Raw genomic sequence first — 26501 nt, 5'->3', positions numbered from 1 at the left:
CTTTTCTTTTCTTGAGATAGGCTCTTGCTCTATTGCCCAAGCTGGAGTGCAGCAGCACAATCGCAGCTCACTGCAGCCTCAACTCCAAGGCTCAAGTGATCCTCTCTCACCTCTGCCTCCCAAGTAGCTGGGACTGCAGGTGTGTGCCACCACGCCTAGCTAATTTTAAAATTTTTTTTGTAGAGACAGAGTCTCACTATGTTACCCAGGCTGGTATTGAACTCCTGGGCTCAAGCAATCCTCCTGCCTCAGCCTCCCAAAGTGCTGGGATTACAGACATGAGCCACCATGCTTAGCCATTTTGCAACAATTTTAGGATGTGAAAAGACACTCTTAGCTTGCAGGTCACCAGAAACAGAGTGCAGGCACTCATGGGCTTTGGTTTACCAGCTCCCCTGGAAGGTACCTCCTGAAAAACCATCTTTCAAGTATTTTTCTGGAGAAATTAATGATCAAGAAAAAACGAGCTTAAAGACAAGACCCCAATTGCTTGCTCCTTCCCAAGAACTGGGTCACTGCATTATTGTTTCTTGCATAAAGCAAAACAGATTGATTACTAGGCTTTTCCTGAGAAGGCGACTGCAACTTCCACTTTTTGTCTGTCTCAATTCTTTTGAGAACCAGACAGTAGAAATCAATACAGAATTTAAAAATAATTTTCTAATGGCAACAGCTGTCACTCCCAATCTCTATCCAGATCAAGAATATACCTGAAAGCGGCCAGGCACGGTGACTCATGCCTATAATCCCAGCACTTTGGAAGGCCAAGGCAGGTGGATCACTTGAGGTCAGGAGTTCAAGACCAGCCTGACCAACATGGTGAAACCTTGTCTCTACTAAAAATAACAAAAATTAGCCAGGTGTGATGGCGGGTGCCTGTAATCCCAGCTACTCGGGAGGTTGAGGCAGGAGACTCACTTGAACCCGGGAGGTGGAGGTTGCAGTGAGGTGAGATCGCGCCACTGCACTCCAGCCTGGGCAATAGAGCAAGACTTAGTCTAAAAGAAAAAAAAAACCTGAAACCACAAGTCCAGCATCTTGAGCCAGTAACATTAGGCAACACTTCTGTATGAGATCAGTCCAATCAAGGCTTAAGAGAAGTTAAACTAACATTTGTATAAACTGAAGTGCAAATATAGGCTCTCCTAAATGGTAAACTGCCTTCCTAATGGTAAGTACTACCCCTGGGGAAACAGAAATACAGAGACACACTCGGTTTGGTGTTTTTTTTTTTTTTTTGAGACGGATTCTCGCTCTGTCGCCAGGCTGGAGTGCAGTGGCACGATCTCTGCTCACTGCAACCTCTGCCTCCCAGGTTCAAGTGATTCTCCTGCCTCAGCCTCCTGAGCAGCTGGGACTACAGGCGCACACCACCACGCCCAGCTAATTTTTGTATATATATTTTTTTTTAGTAGAGACAGGGTTTCACCATGTTGACCAGGATGGTCTCCATCTCTTGACCTCGTGATCCGCCTGCCTCGCCCTCCCAAGTTCTGGGATTACAGGCGTGAGCCACCATGCCCAGCCACACTTGGTTTTTAAACAGTCATTTGTGAGGAAGGATGAAAAGAACGTAAACATACAAATAATATTCTCTGAGACCTCTGACGACCCTCCAAATGAGGAAAGGATAAAACAGATGTGGGAAAGGGTGTTTTTTAAGAATGCCATTCAGATGTGAGGATAAAACAGGATACATTTTCAGAAAACAGTCGTTAGTTAAGTGTAAAATTTTTTCTTTTGTGGGTACAGGGAAGACTTTCTCAGTTTTATTTATTTATTTATTTTGAGAGCGTCTCACTCTGTTGCCCAGGCTGGAGTGCAGTGGTGTAATCTCAGCTCACTGTAACCTCCACCTTCTGGGTTCAAGCGATTCTCCTGCCTCAGCTTCCTGAGTAGCTGGGATCACAGGTGCGTGCCACCATGCCCAGCTAATTTTTGTATTTTTGTAGAGATGGTGTTTTGCCATGTTGGTCAGGCTAGTCTCTAACTCCCGAACTCAAGTCATCCACCCGCCTTGGCCTCCCAAAGTGCTGAGATTACAGGGGTGAGCCACCATGCCCAGTGACTTTCTCAATTATTATTATCATTTTTTGGAGAGAGAGTCTTGCTCTGTCACCAGGCTGGAGTGCAGTGACGCAATCTCAGCTCACTGCAACCTCCGCCTCCCGGGTTCAAGTGATTCTCCTGCCTCAGCCTCCCAAGTAGCTGAGACTACAGGCATGTGCCACCACGCCCAACTAATTTTTGTATTTTTAGTAGAGACGGGGTTTCACCATATTGGCCAGGATGGTCTTGATCTCTTGACTTTGTGAGATCAAACTTTCTCAATTTTAAAATGTAGGATGTTTCCTTCTAGCAGGACTGAATAAAAAGCACCCTGCTTTGAGCAAAGCAGACTTTATCCTGAATGACCAGCTTGTCGGGAAGCTCAGACAGTCCATTTCCCCTCCGCCAAGCCATGCTTTAAAACCAGGCAGCATATACAGAGCCCAGATGCTCTTTCTCTATCCCACCCCTGGGACCCGCAAACATCTCGGGCCTGGGCCATCTCTGGCTTTATGCAACCCTTGAGCATTGCTAAGGGTGTGGCCAAAGAAGATTTAAGCTCCATAGTCCAGCAATCATGTTTTACACTTTAATGAGACAGGACTCAGTTCAACACTCAGTTCAGGATCAAGTCTACACCTGGGCAAATAAGGTATCCATACTTACCTCACCCTGCCCTGATCCAAGCCACTCCCCACTTTCACCTTCCCCAAAAGAGAAAGCAGAGAAGCAGAGAACAGAAAAAACACATTCTTACTGAGTACCCTACCCTATCCTGCTTCCCACAACCCCGACCCGCTGCCCCAGCAAGCTACACTTGCAAATCTCACCTCCACCCCTGACCCAAGGGTTCTGGAACAAGGAAGTATAAACAGTTGTCATCTATCAGTTTAACAAATCCCACTCACTTTTTTTTTTTTTTTTTTTTTTTTGAGATGGACTATCACTCTGTTAACCAGGCTGGAGTACAGTGGCACAATCTTGGCTCACTGTAACCTCTGTCTCCTGGGTTCAAGTGATTCTCCTGCCTTAGCCTCCAGAGTAGCTGGAATTATAGGCGTGCACCCCTACCATTATGCCCAGCTAATTTTGTATCTTTAGTAAAGACAAGGTTTCACCATGTCAGCCAGGATGGTCTCGAACTCCTGACCTCAGGTGATTCACCTGCCTCGGCCTCCTAAAGTGCTGGGATTACACACGTGAGCCACCGCGCCCGGCCTCCCATTCACTTTAAAGAGTACTTGAGTTATGAAAAGTACAAACAGAAGTTTATCTGAAAACAATATACCTAGTTGTATAAAATGAAATTTTAGTAAAGTTTTTTTTAACATATGTAAAATAAAATTTAAAACCAACAGCAGTTTTCTGTTTAGGGCAAGTAAGGCCGTCATCAGTGGTTAGAAGCAGCTGGCTGTTCAGAAGAACGCTGTTGCTTGACATTACAGGGTCTGCTCCTTCTGATAAAGGGACTGGAATATACCGACAGGTCATGCACGGCCTACACACATCATGTGTCATTCTAAACAGAGGCAGCAACTACAGTAACGTCAGAAGACTCACAAACAGCACAACAAAAAAAGCAAAGGTTTCGGGAAATACACTCAGACAATGCTACTTACTGTATAAATCTGTTTCATCTAGAATCTCAGATTTGATGATTTCTTCAATCACATCTTCTAAGGTGACAATTCCTAGAACTTCATAAAACGGATCCCCTTCTCCCTCATTGTTTACCCGCTGCACGATAGCCAGGTGAGATTTACCTTTAGAGAAAAGAAAAAGTTTAGGAAGTGACTTTCTGAATTTCCTGAATAACATGTTATATGTGATATGGTAAAAACACCAGCACACACAGATGCCGAATTATCAAAATCTGTTTCAGCATTTTAAAATGGTACTGAGACATCACAAACAAATGGAAGAACTTCATGAGCCATTAAAAGGCAGAAAGTTATGCCAGAGGAGTGTCACCCTCCACATACATTGCACTGCACCATTGTTCTCTGCTTCCTAATGGTAATGTCTCTTGGTGTGTAACCTTTCAGCAACTGCCACCTAAAGAGAGTGGTTCTCAAAGTGTGGTCCATGGTGCCCTAGGGATTCCCAAGACCCTTATAGGAGGTCCATGAGGCCCAACTATTTTCACAAGAATACTAAGATGCTATTGGCTGTTTTCACTGTGTTGAAATTTGAACTGATGGTGAAAAGGCACCTTAGCACAGATGAACGTAGCGGAAGCAAGCTGCACTTAGTGAACACTGTTCTCTGTCACAACATACATGCAGTAAAGGGAAGGAAGTAGCTTCTCTTAAGAATGTACTTGGCTGTGAGCGACGGCTCACTCCTATAATCCAAGAACTTTGGGAGGCCCAGGTGGGAAGACTGCTTGAGCCCAGGGGTTCACGATCAGCGTAGGCAACACAATGAGATCCTGTCTCTACAAAAAAACAGAAAAAGTAGCTGGACATGCAGGCCTACAGTCCCAGCTTCCTGGGAGGCTGAGGTGGGAGGATCCAGGAGTTCAAGGCTGCAGTGAGCTATGATCGAGCCACTGCACTCCAGCCTAGGTGACAGAGTAAGACACTGTCTTAAAAAAAAAAAAAAAAAAAAAAAAAAAAAGTCCTTGCTGAAGCAGTAAACATTAATTTCATTAAATCCTGACCCGAGTACATGTCTTTTGGTAATCTGTATGACAACATGGGAATTGCCATAAAACACTTCTGTTGAATTCTGAAGTGCGGCAGCTGTCCTGAGGAAAGACTCTTGTGATTCACTTGCAAGTTGGACTGGCCACTTTCATTGTTGAATGTTTTTACTTCAAAGACGACTACTAGACAAACTATGGTTATATAGACTTGGGTATTTGTCAGGCATTTTCTCAAAAATGAACCTGTCAAATCAAGGAAAACAATAGGCAGTGTGGACTGCCAATGATAAAATTTGAGCTTTCAACAGAAAGTTAAAATTTCAGCTGGGCGCAGTGGTTCACGCCTGTAATCCCAGCGTTTTGGGAGGCTGAGGCGGGTGGATCACCTGAGGTCAGGAGTTTGAGACCAGCCTGGCCAACATGGCAAAACCCCATCTCTACTAAAAATACAAAAATTAGCTGGATGTGGTGGTGTGTGCCTGTGATTCCAGCTACTCAGGAGGCTGAGGTGGGAGAATCACTTCAATCTGGGAGGCGGAGGTTGCAGTGAGCCAAGATTGTGCCGCTGCACTCCAGGCCTGGGCAACAAAGTGAGACTCCCACTCAAAAAAAAAAAAAAAAAAAAAAAAATTGCTGAGCGCAGTGGCTCACATCTGTAATCCCAGCCCTTTGGGAGGTGGATCACTTGAAGTCAGGAGTTCAAGACCAACCTGGCCAACACGATGAAACCCTGTCTCTACTAAAAATACAAAATAAATTAGCCAGGTGTGATGGCGCACGCCTGTAATCCCAGCTACTCAGGAGGCTGAGGCAGGAGAATGGCTTGAACCCAGGAGGTGGAGGTTGCAGTGAGCCAAGATCGCACCATTACACTCCAGCCTGGGCAACAAGTGAAACTCTGTCTCAACAAAAAAGAAAAAAAGAAAAGAAAATTAAAATTTTGGGAGACTTGTAGCCACGAGCGTAACAGCTTCTCAACAAATTAAAGACTTTTCTGATGAGATTGCTGGTGATATTAACAAATGATTGTTAAAAATATTGAATATTGTAATCTGTCAACATTTTGAAGATCTGTATAACTCAGTGAACCAATATTTTCCAAGTGACTATGGCAATGTTACAAAATCATGCAAGAGTACACAATCCATTTGGAGTAGAAGACACAACAATGGATTTTTAAAAATTCTTACTTTGGAATAATTTTAGATTTACAGAAAAGTTGCAAAGAGAGTATAGAGTGTTCCTATAAACCCTTCACCCGGTTTCCCCCATTGTTAACATCTTACACTACCATGATATATTTGTCAAAACTAAGAAATTGGCATTGGTACATTACTATTAAGTAAACTCCAGACTTTATTTGGATTTCGCTGATTATTTCTATATAACATCCTCTTTGTTTTGTTGTCTGGTTCAGGGCACCACACCACATTTAGTTGTCATGTCTCTTTAGTCTCCTCTGGTCTGTGACGGTTTTTCGGTCTTTGCTTTTTATGACATTGACAATATTGAAGGGTACTGGTCAGGCCTCCTGCAGAATGTCCCCCGATTTGAGCTTGTCTGATGTTTCACCCATGAGTATACTGGGTTATAGGTTTTCTAGTTACATCAGTGGTTATATGACATCACTGCTGACATTCACCTTTTTCATCACTTGGTTAAGGCTGTGTTTCCCAGGTTTCTCCATTGGAAAGTTACTCATTTTTCCCTTTCCTTAATTCTATTATTTGAAAACAAGTCACTAAGTCTAGTCCACCCATACAAGGGTGGGAGTTAAGCTCTACTTCCTGGAATATGGGAATATTATATGTAGATACATATATTATTTGGAAGGGGGAGTACCTGCATATATTATTCAGTATTCTTCTGTAAAGAAGATTTCGGACCAAACAAAGTCAATGTAAGAGTTCAAAGGTCTACTGGTATGGTTTCAGATTCTACATTACAACTAACCTTTAAGAAATTACTATGTATGGAGTTTTGACATAATATCAAAGGAGAATACCCATCACTGTCCAAAAAAGCTGATACTCCTCCCTTTTCCAAATACATACCTGTGTGAGGCCAGATTCTCCTGATATACTTCAACTAACACAGTATACTGCACAGACTGAATGCACAAGACTGAACCCAGCTGCCTTCCTTTTAGCTTGATTAGACATGCAAAAAGTAAAACAATGGCACTCTTCTACCATTTTAGAAAATATTTTTATTAATAACACTATATTAGCATGCAATGGATTATTGTCCTTTAAATCAACCAATGTTTTGAAGGTCACTGTTTTAATTCAAATACAGTAAATATCAAAAGATAGAACCCACATAAATAAAAGGATCCTCAATCATTTTTAAGAGTTTCAAGGGGTCCTGAGACCAAAAAAAGTTTAACCCATTTATGTCACAGGTTGCAAGTTTTTGTGAAAAATCAGACCGTGGTGATGACCTTGAGCAGTAGAATATAAATAACTCCCACAAGCTTAGCGTTCCAATAATGGAACACTAGGCATAAATAGGTTAAAGACTGCTGTTTTTGGGGATGGATTGCTTGAGACCAGGATGGCAAGGGAAGAACATGAGTCGAACACTTCTGGATTTGAACTCCAGCAGGCCACTCACTAGCCATTACTAGCAGAAGACCATGAGCAAACATTAACTTTTCTGAGCTTCAGTCTCCTTATATTTAAAGCCAGCCTCATAATTGCTACTGCAATAGGATTGCTGTGAAAATCAGAGATAATGCTGGTACCCAGCAAAGACATTGCCTGGAATCGGCTGGGTGATCACTAAGTGCTAATGCTCGTTATTTTATTAATGTTTTTCCTAAATTCTAAGGCACCACCAACTTATTACCAGCTTAAAGGGAAAAAACCCCACTATATTATTAAATGTACACAGTGATTAGAAGATGCATCTCAGGCAGGGCACAATGGCTCACGCCTGTAATCCCAGCATTTTGGGAGGCCAAGGCAGGAGGATCGCTTGAGGCCAGGAGTTTGGGACCAGCCTGGGCAACATAGTAAGAACTCATCTCTATAAAAAAATAAAATAAAAAGTAAAAAAGATACATTTCAATCTCAAAGATCTTTTAAAATAGTAACAGCATCTCTCAAACAACAATATTGGTTTTCCCAATCCAAAGCATGCGAAGTATCTAAAACATATCCATAAATGAAGCCAAAGTAGGCATTATCTGGAAACTTCATAATCAGCTAATTTTTGAATAATTTTTGTTTAATGATAGAGTGTTTCTTGGTGGCGGTGGCGGGGGGTGGGGTGCAAGAGCTTTAAATAAAATTTAGTTAACACTTTAAGTTGGGTAAGTTCACCGAGATACAACCAGCCACGTTAAAAATATTCTGAGGGCTGCATCTGATCAAGTTCCCAGCACTTACGCAGACACTGGCTCTGGTCCTGCGGATCTGTTGGCCCTTTCTTAACTTGGCAGTCTAAGTCAGCTTCTGTTCTGCCTCAGACCCCCTTCTACGCAGCCGTGTCTACAAGCCTAGAAGTTTAGATTGTTAGACAATTAGGCGTCCTACAATTTTCATCCCTAGCATGCTCACGCTCAAAGAATGAAAATATTTTGAGCAGGGGAGACGAGGAGGGAAACTTATCAGCAATGGATATAAACACTGCATCAGGTCAAGTCAATTCTCATCTCATCCACTTGGTCCGGTAGGTTTCTCACATCTGCTTTCCCAAGGACCCAACATAAGCAGTTAAAAATTCTTGGTGAATGCTGTCTGTCGAAAGTTAAATTCTTTTGCTATTCCCAGCTTGTGATCATTTAAAAGGAATTTTCCAAAGCAAGGTCTAATATTAGACTCAAAATGAAGTTTCCATTCCACTGAGGCGCTATTCTCACCAAAGTAACTACCGTATAATCAGATTGTCTTGGAGCAACTCGTTTAAATGCAGATGGACATACTTGAAATACCAGCTCAATAGCACCGACAGATTTGGCTGGAAAGGGCCTTACTCTAGGAGAAATTATTTCTGTGAATTAGGCTTCTTAGACTGAAAATTAAGTTTTCCTCCAAGTTCACTTGTTTCAAGGCTGAAACTTCTGCATCTGCCCCAGGGCCACATTCTTTTAACTTTGGAATTCCTGGTGAGAAGTCCTGTTTTCTGAAACTTCTTCCCTGTGCACAGTACAAAGGAAAAACAATGACACCTCTCTCCTTCACTCAGGCTTTTGGAGAACAGTGATTCCATTCACCTTCCCACTTAACCATTCACTGCAGGGACTTTAGTCCTTGTCAAGGGATCAATCAAAAGGAAAATGTAAACAACTTTTTTTTTTCTTTTCTTTTTTTTTTTGAGACAGGGTCTCACTCCCTGGCTGGAGTGCAGTGGCATGATCGTAGCTCACTGCAGCCTTGAAATCCTGGGCTCAAGTGATCCTCCCACCTCAGCCTCCTGAGTAGCTAGGACTATAGGCGTGCACCACCATGCCCAATTAAATTTTTTGTTGAGACAGGGTCTCGCTATATTGCTCAGGCTGGTCTGGAACTCCTGGCCTCAAGTGATCCACATGGGCCTCCCAAATAAACAACTTTTCAATACATAAATTTTCAAAACCGAGCTCAAATAGGACCTTTCTTAACCTGAGCATTGGAAAAATTAAGTCAGGACTGAAAGCAGAAAAGTGACTCTGGGAAAACGAATAGAAGAATAAACCCAAAACTTAAAAAGATGATAAACTGATGGATTCTTAACTTCCAACGAGAAGAATGAAAATATAGCAGTTAACAAAATACTTAATCACAGATATTAAACACTAAAACTTTTAAATATGCATAGACTAAATAAACTTTATAAACTGCATATAGATCAAATAAAGCATAAATTGTTGTCACGATCAGGGCTTGGGAGAGGGCCCTTTCTTGCGAGCTGTAAGAGATCTTGCTGTACACCAGGCAGTTTGAACTGTTCTGGTATTTAAATTCCTAGCCCTTCTCCTCCTTTTCTGGTCCTAAGGGAATCTAAACAGGCCTGTTTTCAGAGTACAGGGCTTTACAAACACATCTCTCCTCAAATTCAGAATCCTAAGCAAGCTATTATGAACAGCCTAGATTGCCCATCTTTCTATAACCACTAGTGCTCAGGGCAGGGCAGTAACACAGGTGAAATTACAAAAACCATGTCTGCACTGGGAGATGGACTAAGCAACTAAAATAATCTATACAAGGTAGAATTGGGATCAAATTTCTACTTCTGCCTGCTTCCACTGCTCCACAAATTAAAGTTTATTATTTGCATATTCTCTCTGAATTGGTAAACCAGCCCAGAATGGTAGTGGATTACCACATTTGCATCTTTTAACCTTACCACACTTCTAGGCTCAAATTTTAAATGACAGATACCATTTGTATTTTGATGGTAGTAACTGTTTTTATTATGATTAAGCCAACAAGGACACCTGTAACGGTCAGACGAAAATATGGACTTGTTTGATATCAGACACTGTTGATGTCAATGAAGTGAAATGGGACTAGGCAGACATTAAGGAAGAAAGTCGATGGAATGGATGTAACAGAAGGGAATTAGGAACAACGTGATATAGCTGTGCTAATAAAAAGTAACACAGAGTAGTCAAGAAGACCCAATAATGCAAGCACAAGGCAAACTGAGCCTGTGGGGTCCTAAAATGCCACTCAAACAGCAGGAAGAAATCAGAGACCCCGTCATGAGAAACTCAAGCCAAACATCTTACATTAGCCATGACATCTGCGTTGCACAACTCCAGGGGGCACCGTTAGCACAGAATGCAATGCTTCATGTTTCCCTGAAGTTGTGAGATGCTGCGGCCTCCTTACTAACCAAGGAGACGGCAAATGAAGCATCTGATATGCTTTTGTTTTTAAATTTCTGACCTACTAACATAAAATTATAATAATTCAATAAATAGGAATCAATAAAATTCCAAAGAGGGAGTTCTATAGAACTAATGATAAAAGAAGCAAAAGCTCTCCAAGTCTAAATTTAGGTCCCATGTCACTAACAAAAAATGACATGATCTTTTAATGGCTATACTTAAGATCTCCAGAGGAAGCCAATTTGCATATTGGCAGTCAAGGACGTCAATACACTTTAAATATAATTACAATTGGATTTAGTCAGATTTACAAGTGAACAAACTGATCAAGTAAGAGAATGTATATGAACATAATATATAAGCCATAAAATCCAGGCTATGAATGAACTATGAACAATGAACTATAGTCGCACAAATTCATTTGTTTGTTCCATAAATATCTGCTGACTGCCTACTATGTGCCAGGCCCATACCACAAGGACCAAAATACAAGCACTGGCTCTCAAGAGGCATTCGAGCAGGGGAGACGGACACTAGGGAAGCAGACTCTGGGAAAACTAATAGAAGAATAAACCTTGAAGTGAAAAGGCATGTCGGGTCGTGTTCAAGTGCTGTGGAGAACACAACAGTAGGGGCGGGATGACATTTAACACAGGATGGCCAGGGAAAGGACTGGCAGCAGGTGGGAGGAGAATAGCCCTGGGAAAGGGCTGAGGCAGGAAAACCCAATCGGGAAGTTACCAGTAAGCCAAGCCAGGGAGGATGGTGGCTTGGGCCCGGGAGCAATGGTGCAGGTGATGAGAAGTACCTGCATTCTGGATAGACAGTGTTTTAGAAAGAGCCAGCAGGATTTGCTGATGGACTGGATAGGGGGTGGAGGAGAATGAGAGAGTCAGGCTGACTTGCTTTTTGGCCTGAGCAATGAGAGGAACAGAGCTGCCACTCCCAGTGGAGGACAGTGCATGGCATCAGTCTAGAAGGCAGAAGTCAGCTCGGTTTTGGACAAGTTTGACATCCTAGTGGAAATGTCAGATAGATACATGAGTCCAGAATTCAAGAGAGAGAGACACACATGTAAGCTACAGATAAAAACTGAGCAAGTACAGATGGTAGCAGAGCCAGAAACCCACTGAGATCACCTAGGCCGTGGATGGCGAAAAGAGCCAGCGCTAAGCATGGTGGTGCCCGAGTTTCCTGGGTCAGGAGGCTGAGATAGAACCAAAGAGAGACTTGAGAAAGAGGGGCCAGCAGGAAGGGGAGGGGAGAATAAAGGGAATGGGTGTTTTGAAAGCCACATTAAAAAATAAAAAATAAAAACTGTCCCAAAGAAGAGAGAGCAGTCAAAAGTATCAAATGCAGCCGAAAGGTCATGAAAGGTGATTTTGGCGACAGAAGATGCTGGAGATAAAGACTGTGATGGAGGAAGGGCCTGAGGGCCACAGTGTAAGTGACATGCTGAAGACCCTAGAGTCTGGCCAGTGTACTTTCCCCTCGAGCCCTTTCTGCTTCTAACACGGAGGCCCGAACTGGCCTGCTTCTGCCAAGTAGCCTTGATCACAGAGAAAAGACCTGTCATTAGGACAGTTTGGCTGTCCTCTTCAAAATAACACCTCCCTCTTTGAGTCCCTAGATCTGAACATGACACCATTAGATTTCCAATCACCCAGGCTTTAAAACTCTAAAATCTTTGTCTTTTCTCTTTTTCTTCCTTTTCAATGAAGAATGAATGAATGAATAAGTAGACACATACAGCTGCATAAGTTTCACAGCTCAGTGAAACTTGACATTTGTGTATACCTGGAAAACTACCACCGCGAAGAGTTGGTGGGAGTCAGGGTGTTGACAACAGCTACAGGGGTGGGTGAGGTGGAAGAGGGGCTGGAGACAGGAACGGGGAATAGGTAATGCAGTGGTAAGAGGAGGGGCTAAGTAGGTTCAGCAGACTTCAGGCTCCAAGGGGAACACCCTCCATGTGGCTCCTTCGGCAGGGCTCCCTTTCCTGCCCCTTCCCTTTGTTGACAGCAGGTCCCTTAAGGATAGACAGATCACATGCTGGTCCAGCAACAAGGCATGTCATGATAACTGGGGGACAGCACAACTTCAGAATAAGAGAAGCAATTCTCCTCCCGTATTTAGCTATATCTGGAATGTTAGTTCAGGTCTGGGTCTTGTATTTTACAAGAGGCAAACTGAGGGGAAATGCTGTACGATATACAAACTATGTCATGGGAGGAACAATTACATAAGCCAGAGACGTTTAGATGGAAGAGACATCTGGGCAGGGATGAGGTTGACAGCAGCCTTCAAATATCTGAAATCAGTCAGCTCCATGCCTCCTCACCCCACAGCTTGTTATGTGCACACCTGTAGCTCAGTGTGCTACAACATGGTCTCCCTGATTAGGCCATCAGCTCCAGATCAACTCCGGATCCACCTTTGTGTCAGCCCCTGCCAAGCCTAGCCAACGGCCAACACTCCTGTTTCTTCTCTACTCCTCCATTCACAAAGGAAGACTTACTCACCATAACATAACCACAGCATTCCATCACGCACGCACAGTGCTCACTTCCCACCAGTTACTGAATTAAGGAGAAAATGTTCCTAGGGCAGGGCTCAAAGGCATCACCACACTGCAACCTCCACTCTCCTCTTCTTAAGCTTCATCTGCCCAGACTTGACTTTTCACAGTCAGGTCCTCCATGGCTCTACTTGCCCCTTCCTCTGCTTGAGCCCTTTTAATCCTTTTTTACCTTGCTCTTAATTCCACACATAATATCACCCATACCAGGAAGCCTGTTCTATTCCCAAAGGCAGAAATTATCTTTTATATTTTTGAGCTCCTATAATGTCATCTGAATTTCTCTTAAGGCATCTGTTTTTTTTTTTGTTTTTTGAGATGGAGTCTCACTCGTTTAAGCAGGCTGAAGTGCAGTGGTGCAATCTTGGCTCATTACAACCTCTACCTCCCAGGTTCAAGCGATTCTCCTGCCTCAGCCTCCCAAGTAGCTGAGATTACAGGCATGCACCACCACGCCTGGCTAATTTTTGTATTTTTAGTAGAGACAGGGTTTCACCATGTTGGCCAGGCTGGTCTTGAACTCCTGACCTCAGGTGATCCACCCTTCTTGGCCTCCCAGAGGTGCTAGGATTACAGGCATGAGCCACTGCCATCTGGCCACATCTCTTTCTTATAGTAAGTTTGTGATCTTTTCCCTGCTAGACTGGAAGCTCCTTGTTTCTCACCTTTCTCCCAGAACACCTAGCTTGATGCCACCCTCTACAAAGAGCAGGTAAGAAGGGGTCAGCCGTCATAGAGCCCCAGCCCCTCACTCACTGCCCTAACACACACAACCCACTGGGGCTGCCCTGCCACAGCCGCACCGTACCTAGGCTATGGGAGTGCCTGGGACTCTATACCCATATTACTCTTAATAGTATTTTAGATAGGTCCTTTCCCTATCCATTTCCCTCTCAATTCAACACCGGCAAAACCCAAAGAAAAATAAACCCTGAATTACAAGCCACATAACAAACACTCAGATTTTTGTAATGAATACACGGATGAATGCTGATATGTGCCTTGCAAGTCTTCTGACTACTGTGGTGATCAACCCAGTATCAGAGGCCAGGCGCAATGGGTCACACCTGAAATCCCAGCACTTTGGGAGGCCGAGGCAGGCGGATCACCTCAGGTCAGGAGTTCGAGACCAACTTGGCCAACAGGGCGAAACCCCATCTCTACTAAAAATACAAAAATTAGCCGGGCATGGTGGTGCACTCCTGTAGTCCCAGCTACTCGGGAGGCTGAGGCAGGACTGAACCTGGGAGGTGGAGGCTGCAATGAGCTGAGATCACGCCATACATTCCAGCCTGGCTGACAGAGTGAGACTCCATCTCAAAAAAAAAAAAGCAAAAAAAAATCTAGTATTAGAACATGAGCTATAATCAAACCTGCTTAAGGAGAAGCAATATAATTTCATTTAGGAAACTATCACCTAGCTATTTCTGTACTGTTGAAAGCTAAAATAAAAATAAAAACAAACTGTGTGTATCTTCTTTTTTTTTTTAAGTACTTATTTTACCTTACCATCCCCACCAGAGCTAAGTGCATTTTTTCCAATTGAATTTTCCCACCATAAAATACACCAGAAAAATGTGACACAGATCTTAAAATAGTCCTATATAAACAATACATGAGTGTATATATAGAAGCACTTGCTGTATATAGAAGCCACTGGTTTTAAATGATAACTGTTGCTATTCTGGGAGACAAAAGCCTCCTTTTACTACTTCCAAAAATTCCAAAGTCTGACCCATAAGTGGCCGGCCCAGACCTCCCTAGCAGGACAGTTCCTTCAGTCCAGCCATGAACATCCTCACTCCTGGTTAGGCCTGAACTAATGCATCTGCCAGTGAGGCTGACTGGTGGAATATGGAATCATGGTTTCTTTAAAAAAAATCTAACATTCTTTGGTGAGGGTAGAGGTTTATTTGATACAGGGCCCTCTCCTGGACAGGACCCTGAATTTATCTATTAGTGTAAATGACAGTGTTGCTGCTGCTCTTTGGCCACTTGAACAACTCTGACAGTAGGGAGGTAGCACTCACTGAGGTAGTCAGCCTCTAAAAGACTTTGTTTAAAACCAGGAGAAGCAAAGTAGACAAGTCCTCTCCATTAGTGGCTAAACAGTCTTGGCACAGTGCATGCAGCAGCCAGGAGTGTTATTTTAAAATTGACTGGTTGAATTTCACTTCTCCGTAGAAATCTCCATGCAGTAAGACCAGAAATATTATACATTGAGAAAAACTAATCCAGGTGGTTCTCAGATTTTACAGTTTTATCAATGGAGATTTGGGAAAGGTATGGTTACCCTCAAGGACATCAACATTTACCTGTTAGGAAAGTTCCTGAAATACACAAGACTGTAGGCTAGGCATGGTGACTCAACACCTGTAATCCCTGCACTTTGGGAGGCTAAGGTGGGCAAATGGCTTGAGGTTAGGAGTTCGAGATCAGGCTGGCCAACATGATGAAACCCCGTCTCTACTAAAAATACAAAAATTAGCTGGGTATGGTGGTATACGCCTGTAATCCCAGCTACTCGGGAGGATGAGGCAGGAGAATCGCTTGAACCCAAGAGGTGGAGGTTGCAGTGAGCCAATATTGCACCACTGCACTCCAGCCTGGGTGACAAAACTAAGATCTGTTTAAAAAAAAAAAAAAAAACTGTAGATACCTGCCTGACACACTATAGGCATGCAGATATTTACTGAATGAGTGAATCTACAAATCACATTTAAACCTTTTGAACATATTTTCAATGTATACAACTTTCTGAGCTAAAAGATATTTTATATTTGTCCTAAAACTACCTTCTCCACATTTCTAGAGGTTTCCTTTGTACTTATACTTTATGTTTGGCATTATTTTTTGAGGCTACGCTATCTATCTTCTGTAAGTCATCATTACAGAGAGAAGACTCCATCTTCTTATACTATACCCAATATTTCATTTAATAATTTGACCCTGATTTTTACAAAACGTTTTTATATTCAACACTATACTTAACTATCACCATCAATTTTCCCATTGTATGCTTTCTTCCACTCAAATACATATTGAGTAGCCAGACATGGTGGTCATGGTGGTGTGCCTCCATAGTCCCAGCTACTTGGGAGGCTGAGGCTGGAAGATTACTTGAGCCCATAAGTGAGTCTAGCCTGGGTAACATAGTGAGGCCTCCCTCTCTATGAAAACGTATTATATATAAAAATAAAATATATATACTTATTATATGATACTATATTAATATATATAATTCCCAGCACAGGGCTAAATATATATAGATGTCTACTTCTTTAATATGATTAAAAAGATCAATTAGGAAATGATTGTTGATATTATTTGAAAAATCCTTTGCTGTTACAAAATGGAACATTTTATTTTAATTTTGAAACAATTGTATATTCACATGCAATTATAAGAAACAACAGAAAGATCCTGTGGATTTTGCCCAAGATCCCATGTACTTTTACCCAGTTTCCCCCAATGGTAACATCTTGCAAAACTACAGCAGAGTCACAACCAGGATATGAGCATTGACAGAGCCACAGTACAGGATACTTCTACCACCACGATGACCTTCCTATCTCCCTTTTATAGCCATACCCACAAACTCATCATTTTAATAGTTTCCTTGGTAAAATAAGACCTTAGTTTTCTATTGACAGTGGCCCTTATGCTTTAGTGTTTAAGTTTAAACAAATATTTAAAAAGCTCACTAAATGGTTATCAATAGAAAAACATGTTTCAGTCAAAAAATTGTTTTACATGCAACGTTTGAAAACCCAAGAGTGACGTCCAATCCTGACAAAGATTAGCCAACCATGCTTCCCTGGGTGAGGTATACAGCAGGTAGTTATATAACTAAGAGAGAAACGGTTTTTGGAGAGAGTAGCAGAGACCCCAGCCTCGATTTGATAAACGTCTACAGAGGCACACCTGTGGCAGGATGATTTTCCAGGCAGCTCCTCTTTGGCTTCTCCCAATGTGTTGATGAATTTAACAGTCCCTGGTAATTCAATTAAACACTAATCTAGGTGCTGTTGTGAAGGGATTTTGCAGATGCAAATGAAGTCCCTAATGGGACTTCATTGGTTGACTTTAAGGGAGATCACTCTTGGTAGACCTGACTTAATCAGTTGGAAGGCCTTAAAAGCAGGGCCTTAAGACTTTCTGAAGGAGAGAAGAAATTCCTCCCATAGAAAACAACTTCAGACTGTGCCTGTGGGATTCCAGCCTGCTTGTGATCTTCTCTTCCTAATGACCTGTCCTATCAATTTGGGCTTTCTTAAACATCCTCCACAATATATAAGCTACATTCTTATAATAAATCCCTTGATGAAAGTGTGTGTGTGTGTGTGTGTGTGTGTGTATCCTATTGGTTTTGTTTCTCTGGTTGGATCCTGGCTGACAGACTCAGGATCCATACCACAAAGCGATTAATAGAAAGCAGAAAGCAAAAGGAAAACTAGGATTAAACTAAGTTCTCATTTCCCAAAGCCAAGACAGCTAATGACTGATGTGTATAGGAAGACAAACTAATGTGTGTGCGCTATGCCAGAGAATCTGATCCATGAACTTCCTGGTGAAAATAGCAGACATAGAAAGTAAAGTAACCCTCTGAAACAAAAAAACCTAAACTGTTTAAAAGACAAGAAGCCAAGTCATTTACTTCTATCCATCCAAGGGGATGGTCCTATCAAAGACAGCCCTCCAGCCCTCTCCCCTAAGTTAGGATTCCAGGCAATAAACAAACAATGAATGGTCTCACATTCCCACCACCACCCACTCCTTTTCTCTTTCACTTGTTCTTCAGTCTTGCTGCCAGATACTTTAGCCAGAAACCCAAAGTGAGGCAATTAATAGAAAATTCCAGTCATTATGTGACTTACTTAATGGCCCATCCAAATGACTTGTGAGAAAATCTCATGAACCAACAGAACAGAGACTGAAGAGTTTTTTCCATTATTTCTCTCTCTGAGTATTTAAAGACTCGGATTTTCCCATCTTTTGGGGAAATATTTTCTTATAAATAGTGAGGCATGCTGGGCATCTCCACTTCATCTTTTTTGGTGGTCTGTAACACTCACTGTACACTCATTGGAATGTTTTCCTAGTAAGTGATGGGCAATGGAAAACATGGCTAAGACAAAAGATGGCTTTCAGGCTGAGATGATGGGAACCTTCTCATGTTCCCCAAGAGACAGGTAGTTCTTCTATAGAACTAAGGGGTTTATTTTAGAACCAATGAGACTATTTCTGTCTTTCCTTTAGCCTGCAGCGTTTATAAGAATGATAAATGAGGACTGACTAGACTACTTAGTAGTCCGTTTAGTAGTAGTCCAATATATCCAATAATAGTAGGAGTTATTTTTTATTTTTTGAGACACGGTCCCACTATGTTGCCCAGACTGGTCTCGAATTCCTGGACTCAAGTGATCCTTCCAACCTCAGCCTCCCAAAGTGCTGGAATTATAGACATGAACCACCATGCCCAGCCAATAGTAGGAGATTTTTAAAAGAGATCTATACTTCTGCTGCTAAGCCCAAATGTTAGGGCTTTGGTTTTATGACTTACTCTTCTGTTCCATTATTAGGTTTTAGTTTTTAGACCAATAATTATTTAGAAGCTTTGTTTTATGGTCCAAACTGATTGATTTCAACTAAGCTAATTTCTTGGTTGATTTCTACAACACAAGTAGACAAGATCAGTAATTATACAAAAATCAGACATAAAAATGTGGTCCTGTTGTCACAGTCACTGAACAAAAATTACCTAAGCCCAGACAATGTGCTAAATAACACTGCAGATCAAACCACACCGTACATTTGCTGCAGTCATAGGCGTTTTAAGGAGAGAAATGAGGTCGGTTTTTAAACCTGCTTGAAGGGGAAAGTAATGTTTCTTTTTTTTTTTTTGAAAACAAAAAAACAAGAAAGACAGACCTTAACCCCTTTTCTCACTCAAGTCTGCTCTTTTTAGGAAGTCCTTCCTGATGACCTCAATTTGGAATGAGGTAGAATTGCTATTATATATTATTATACAGTTAATAGTAAACATATATTACATAGTTAATAATTATGTGATATAAGGGAAAAGAGCTATCAAGATTATCCCCCCCCAAAAAAAATCTCTGAATATTAGAAGGAAAATTAATCATCTAGATAAATTCTTATTCAATGTATTAATTATCTTCTGTGAATTTTGTGCATATGATAAACTTCAAAAAAAAATGAAAGGGTGAAAATATTTCAACGTCTTCCTCACTGTCCTAAAATCCTAGCATTTTACTTTTGCTTCCTGTCCCCAGAAACTCCAAGCACTTCATCTTCATTATAGAGGAGAAAAAAGATGCAAACAACTTTTAAAACCCAGTGTTCTCTATTATAGATTCCTTCATAATTCCTACTCACCATTCCCATGATCTACTTTCCCCCAATAGCTCTTAAAAATGTGTAGAAGGGCTGGGCGCGGTGGCTCATGCCTGTAATCCCAGCATTTTGGGAGGCCGAGGCAGGTGGATCACAAGGTCAGAAGTTCGAGACCAGCCTGGCCAACATGGTGAAACCCCCATCTCTACCAACCAAAAATAGGATCCTAGGGTAGAATTTGTGTTTATGGCTTTCCTTACTCATCCTCCTTTAATTTGTAGAGACAGACGTATTTCAAGAGAGGAAATTTTTTGCAACGTTTTCACAATTGTTTGTACATGTTTTTTCTTCACCAGAAGCTTTTTTAAAAAACCTTAGATTGGCTGGGCACGGTGGCTCACGCCTATTTGTAATCCCAGCACTTTGGGAGGCTGAGGCAGGCAGATCAGGAGGTCTGGAGATTGAGACTGTCCTAACACGGTGAAACCCCATCTCTACTAAAAATACAAAAAAATTAGGCAGGCATGGTGGTGGGCGCCTGTAGTCCCAGCTACTCGGGAGGCTGAGGCAGGAGAATTGCTTGAACCTGGGAGGCTGAGGTTGCAGTGAGCTGAGATCATGCCATTGTACTCCAGCCTGGGTGACAGAGCAAGACTCCATCTCAAAAAAATAAAAATAAAAATAAAATAAAATAAATTTAAAAAAATGTATAGAAGACAAAAATTAGTTTTTCTATTTTTCTTTTTTTTGGACAGGGTCTTACTCTGTCACTCAGGCTAGAGTGCAGTGGCACAATCATGGCTCACTACAACCTCTACCTCTTGGGTTCATGTGATTCTCCTGCCTTAGCCTCACAAGTAGCTGGGATTACAGGCATGTGTAGCCACATCCAGCTAATTTTTGTATCTTTTGTAGTGACGGGGTTTCACCATGTTGCCCAGGCTGGTATCAAACTCTTGAGCTCAAGCAATCCGTCCACCTCAGCCTCCCAAAGTGTTGGGATTACAGACATGAGCCACCACACTCAGCTAAGTTTTTATATTTCTATAAGAAAAAAGTCACCACCTAAACATCCACGATAAAGCCCCATTAAGTAAATTCTACAATATCCACACTAGAATGCTATGCAGCTAGCGTGGATATAGTAGGATTCTATCAGCAATAGAATGCTATGCAGCTGTTTAAAAAAAAAAAAAAAAAAAGTTAGAGCTACATCAATTGTTATGAAAAGCTACTCCAAACAAAAAAAAGCCCTGTAGAATATTATAGTATGTTCCCATTTGTATTCATTGTAATTAACTGCATTAATCATAATTATATATAGAAAACTCTAGAAACAAATGTTAACAGTGGCATTCTGGATGAAATTTGTAGTACTGTTACAAATTTGCATTCTACAGGGTAATTCTTTTTTTCTTTTTGAGATGGAGTCTCACTCTGTCCCCCAGGTTGGAGTGCAGTGGGGTGATCTCGGCTCGCTGCAACCTCCATCTCCCAGGTTCAAGTGATTCTCCTGCCTCAGCCTCCTGAGTAGCTGGAATTACAGATGTGCACCATTGCGCCCAGCTATTTTTTGTCTTTTTTAGTAGAGATGGGGTTTCACCATGTTGGCCAGGCTGGTCTTGAACTCCTGACCTCAGGTGATCCACCCGCCTCGGCCTCCCAAAGTGCTGGGATTACAGGCATGAGTCACCGTACCCGGCCCCTAATGTATATATTTCTAACAAGAGAAAATGTTTATTTCAACCAGGGATCAAGGAGAATAGGGTCCTCTGTCAGTGTTGGACACCTCTAAAGAGCTACTTCCAACCCTCTAGGCCCCAGTGCTCACTCCCTCCACTGCCGCAGTGACTAGTTCACGCAGGCTTGCAGTGGCTTCACGCTTGTGCATCAGTGCAGGCAGACACTGCCTCATTGCTAATGCTCAATATTTCACTTCCTGCCTTAGGATTTCTCTTGAAACTTATTCTGCAGTTATGCATATGCAAACAAGAGGGAGAAATCAATGGGATAAATCCCCTCACCCCCCCCCCCATTTTGTACTTAAGCAGACAGTTCTGAGAGCATTCCATTCCATAGGTTCCTAAAAAGGTTCTAGTGGGATTGAACACCTGCTGCCTAGGTGCTATCAGATCCTTAAATTTTCTTTCCCTCCTTCTCATTTCACTTTCCTTGTCCTGAACTCCTGCTTCCTGGGACTGCACTCCATAACTTCCCTGCATGCAAGTCTTTCTACCAGGCTGATGTTCAGGCTAAGACATCGGGTGAGTGGAAAGTTTTTCCACCACCCACTTTTTGGTTTCACACATTTCATGCTCTTCTACTTGCAGATTCCAGTGCCAGATGTGTTAGAACACACTCCTGTTTCAATACAATGCTGGTCTTGTACCTTTGAGTGACATCCACATTGTTGGATATCATTTATGCAGTGAGATGGCCACCAATAACTATACATCAAAGTGACTGCAACCACAGAGATATATCCCAGTAAACCCAAATGAAGTGTATATCCACAGCTTAACTTTCCCACAGCTGAATCCCAAAAATGCTTGGGACCATTCTAACATTGCCACACACAAGAGTAAGAGAGGGTAACTCAATGTGGAAAGAGTAATTTTGGCCCACTGTAAACTTTCCAATTTTTCAAAATTTACAAATACACATAAACATGTAAAACTCGCTAGGGGTCTTCCCAGGGCCTTGGAAGCAGCCCATACATCTGAGCACTTAAGCTTTAGCTTCATTAGCTTTGTGGTAATATGCTTTTCACGATGCACTAATTGAGTAACTACAACAAAGGGAGCATAAAGCACAGACTGAAAACCCTAAAATCTACATACTCCACCATCCCAGTCTCATCTAAACCTCCGATATAAAAATATTCCATCTGTCCATCTGGTCCTCCTCCTCCTCTTGTCCAATAAGCATCTTAAGTTCAACATGTCCAAAACTAAACCTATCATCTTCTTCACAAAACCTGTTTCCCCGCTTCTAATCCTCGTACTAATGACATCTGTAAAGGTCAAACGGGAAACTGTGAAAGTCAACTTAGATGCCTCTTTTCCCTCTAGTTTCACCCGGCTATGACATATTGGTACCTAACATTGTGTTAGGTTCTAAATTTAAGACTGCCTCCTAAATATCGACTTCCCCCCCTGCCGAGAGGGAGCCTCACTCTGTTGCCCAGGCTGGAGTGCAGTGGCATGATCTCAGCTCACTGCAGCCTCCGCCTCCCAGGCTCAAGGGATTCTCCCACCTCACAAGTGGCTGGGACTAAAGGCGTGCCACCACGCCTGGCTAAGTTTTGTATTTTTAGTACAGACGGGGTTTCACCGTGTCGGCCAGGCTGGTCTTGAACTCCTGACCTCAAGTGATCCACCTGCCTCAGCCTCCCAAAGTGCTGAGATTATAGGCGTGAGCCACCATGTCCAGCCAATATTGATTATTTCATAGTCTCCATCCCTATCACCAGTTCACCTAAATTCCAAGTCCTCATTACTTCTAATGTACCTAACTTTAATGTAATCTCCTCAAGGCCACCTCACTGATGCCATAGTAATCTTATTAAAGACCAAATCTGAACATGTTACTCCTCTGCTTAAAATTCTTCCATAACTTCCCACTGCATTTAGGAACGTTTAAGTTCTTTGGGATGGCCTTCAAAGCCCGTCATGATGGGATCCTTCTCTAGCCACATCTCCTATAGCTTTGCTCATTCCATGCCAGAGCATACATTTTCCAATTCCCCAAACTAGATATGCTATTTCACTGTTCTCTTTGCCATAAACCCTGGCCTCCCCTTGGCTCCTTTACTCTTATTCTCCCTCAAATATTCAATGTAAGCATCATCTCATCTTGGAAGTCTTCCTAACCTCACCTAGACCAGCTGGGTTTGGTGCCTGTCACTGTTCCCATAAAGCCTTCACTGGCTCCATTAGGGCACTTATTACCCTGTATTAATAACTATCTCACTCTCCTCTGAGATTTTTTTTTTTTTTTTTTTTTTTTTTGAGACGGAGTCTTGCTCTGTCTCCCAGGCTACAGTGCAGTGGCGTGATCTTGGCTCACTGCAACCTCCGCCTCCCAGGTTCAAGGGATTCTCCCCGCCTCAGCCTCCCTAGTAGCTGGGACTACAGGCGCGTGCCACCACGCCTGGCTAATTTTTTTTTGTATTTTTAGTAGAGACGGGGTTTCATCGTGTTAGCCAGGCTGGTCTCTATCTCCTGACCTTGTGATCCACCTGCCTCAGCCTCCCAAAGTGCTGGGATTATAGGCGTGAGCCACTGTGCCCGGCTCCTCTGAATTTTTAGTCCTCTGTGAGATTATTGAAGGGAAGGGTTCTCTTTCACATCTAAAGCCTTAGAAACTAGCACAATGCCTGGTAGATTATTTATTTATTTATTTATTTATTTTGAGACGGAGTTTTGCTCTGTCACCCAGGCTGGAGTGCAGTGGCACCATCTCAGCTCACTGCAACCTCTGCCACCTGGGTTCAGGTGATTCTCCTCAGCCTCCTGAGTAGCTGGGATTACAGGTGCTGGCCACCATGCCCGCCTTTTTTTTTTTTTTTTTTTTTTTTTTAAGTAGAGATGGGGTTTCGCCATGTGGGCCAAGCTGGTCTTGAACTCCTGACCTCAGGTGATCCACCCTCCTCGGCATCCTAAAGTACTGGGATTACAGGTGTGAGCCACCACGCCTGGCCAATACTTTTAATAAAGCTTAACTAAACAGCTCAAATTAATCTTAAGAAAATAGGAGTGGTGGCCGGGCACAGTGGCTCATGCCTGTAATCCCAGCACTTTGGGAGGCCGAGGCGGGTAGATCACTTGAGGTCAGGAGTTCAAAACCAGCCTGGCCAACATGGTGAAACCTCATCTTTACTAAAAATACAAAAGTTAGCTGGGCATGGTGGCACACGCCTATAATGCCAGCTACTTGGGAGACTGAGACACGACAATCGATTGAACCTGGGGTGCAAAGGTTGTAGTGAGCCGATATCACATCACTGCACTCCAGCCTGAGTGACAGAACGAGACTGTCTCAAAAAAAAAAAAGAAAAAAGAAAGAAGAAAATGGGAGGGGGATGAAGATTATGGCGGAAATGGTATTATCTCTGCAAGATCTTGTCATAAGAGGAGATTGTCTTTTTTTTCCTGGGACACAATGCAGTAAACAAGGCCAATCAGTGACTGCCAGTTGATTATAATTTTAGCAACCATTTCCCAGAGGAATGACCAACTGTTGTTACCTAATCTAAGGCCTTGTACATAAAAGACACTCATTTCCTATTTAATTGTACTGATTTTATTATTTTAACTCTTATTGGCATCAAATTCTAGAAAGGTTACAATAGAGTTTGTCCTCAGATGAAGCTCACTTGAAAAACAAGTAGAAATCAAACCCTGTGCTCCTTCCTGTTGTACTTGAGAATGTCTTCAAGAATTTTCATTATCTTCTTATAAACACAAAACATGAATTCAGCCTGAAAACCGAGACTCTGATACTCAAATACAATGAGTTGTCAAGTAAAAAAAGATAAGTGTTTACTGAATGACTAGATGAATAAATGAGTGAATGAATGGCCAAAAGAACTCAACATTCATTTGCTTCCATAAAGAACCTTAGAAACAGACCGTCCTTTTGAGGGACCTGCTCCTTGGTAAAAATGACAAACTGTCTTAAGCTTTCTGTGAGTACCCACTACAAATGCTTTATGGAACATCACCTCAGTTCCTGATACAATGTTCAGCAGATCTAGGCTGCTCTCGGTCACTGACCCCTCATCAAAAAAGGCACAGATTTTAAGAGCTCAAATATGTGACAGGACCCTAGGCATACTATCAGTGATTAAGAACTTAAACTCTAAAATTAGACAAGTATGGGTGAAGATGCTTTGACTCTGTTACATACTACTTGTGTGACTGAGAGCAAGTCATTTACCTTCTCATGGCCTCCCACTTTGACCGTCTGCAAATGGAGATATACCCTATGTTTACTACAAAAATTGAAAAATCAAATGAAAAAACAATTTAAATAGTGCCTGGCATGTAGCAAGTGCTCAATAAATGATAATGATTATATTACTGATGAACTTTCTCATGGGTTAGGAAGCTAAAAATCATCTCAAATGTACATGCATAATACCTTTTAATACTATAGAAACAGGATCTTGGGATTATTGGAATTATATAGCTATAAGTAGCTTCTTTCAAAATATAGATTGTAGGCTTCTGTCAAAGACCATCATTTGTATCACCTGAGCATTCAATCCTATGTAGGGTTATTTTGCTTTAAAGTTCAATATAGCAACTCTACAAATTGTTTGCTCTGTTTCTCAAGACCAAAATTTTGCAGCTGAGTGCATCAAATGGGTTATGGAGATTGTCCTCCCTCCCCTCTCACCTCTAGAAGTAGTTGCTCCCGCTTACTGGATGAGGCAGTGGGGAGGGCGGCCCATGAAGGAAGCTTGTACAGCCACTGCCTTTGTCATATTTCCTCTGTGAAGAAACAGAAGACTTCAGTTCCTGGGATTGGTTAAGCTCTAGAATAGAGAACTAAGGAACTACTTTGTATTTTCCTAAGAATCTCATCTCTCTTTATGCAGAGCGCCATTGCAGCCAAACTGTTACACATTCTTTTTGCATCTTTGTCAGGAAACTGGAATGATAATAAACACAGGTAGCTTGTAATACACAATAAATTGAAGGAAGTTGGCACAGAGCAGAGAAAGACTCAAAGACTGAGGGAATGAGAAGGGGAAAAGCCAATGAAAGAATAAATTATGTGCAATGGCCATACCAACCTTGACATTTTTAAAGATATTGCAAAGATTTATATGTTTATGATTAGAATTCACTTGAGGTCAATATGGCCAGTCATGAATTCATTCAACAAGTATTTTTCTTGAGCACTCACTATATGCTAAGCACTGTACCATGCACCAGCGATTAAACTCAAACACATACAAGACTGATTTCCTTACTGTCAAGGAACTGGAAGTCGACCAAGGAAGACAGGCAAGGAAAATTACAACATGGTAGACTCTTCTCTTA

General features: G+C 42.1%; 1 protein-coding gene across 3 annotated transcripts in view; it reads right to left on the bottom strand.

The window, feature by feature from the left end:
• The window catches only part of CNNM2 (cyclin and CBS domain divalent metal cation transport mediator 2), a 166633-nt gene that overhangs the window by 29446 nt on the left and 110686 nt on the right, over positions 1–26501 (bottom strand). For all 3 annotated transcript variants that reach the window (XM_054523470.2, XM_002821110.5, XM_002821111.6), the window contains exon 2: positions 3669–3812. In XM_054523470.2, coding sequence (XP_054379445.1) covers positions 3669–3812 — 144 coding nt within the window. The remainder of the gene's footprint in view (positions 1–3668; positions 3813–26501) is intronic.

The sequence above is a fragment of the Pongo abelii genome, chromosome 8 (assembly GCF_028885655.2).
Source record: "Pongo abelii isolate AG06213 chromosome 8, NHGRI_mPonAbe1-v2.0_pri, whole genome shotgun sequence".
Lineage (NCBI taxonomy): Eukaryota > Metazoa > Chordata > Mammalia > Primates > Hominidae > Pongo > Pongo abelii.
The sequence above is the reverse complement of the archived record's forward strand: the minus strand, read 5'-3'. Positions and strand labels throughout refer to the sequence as shown.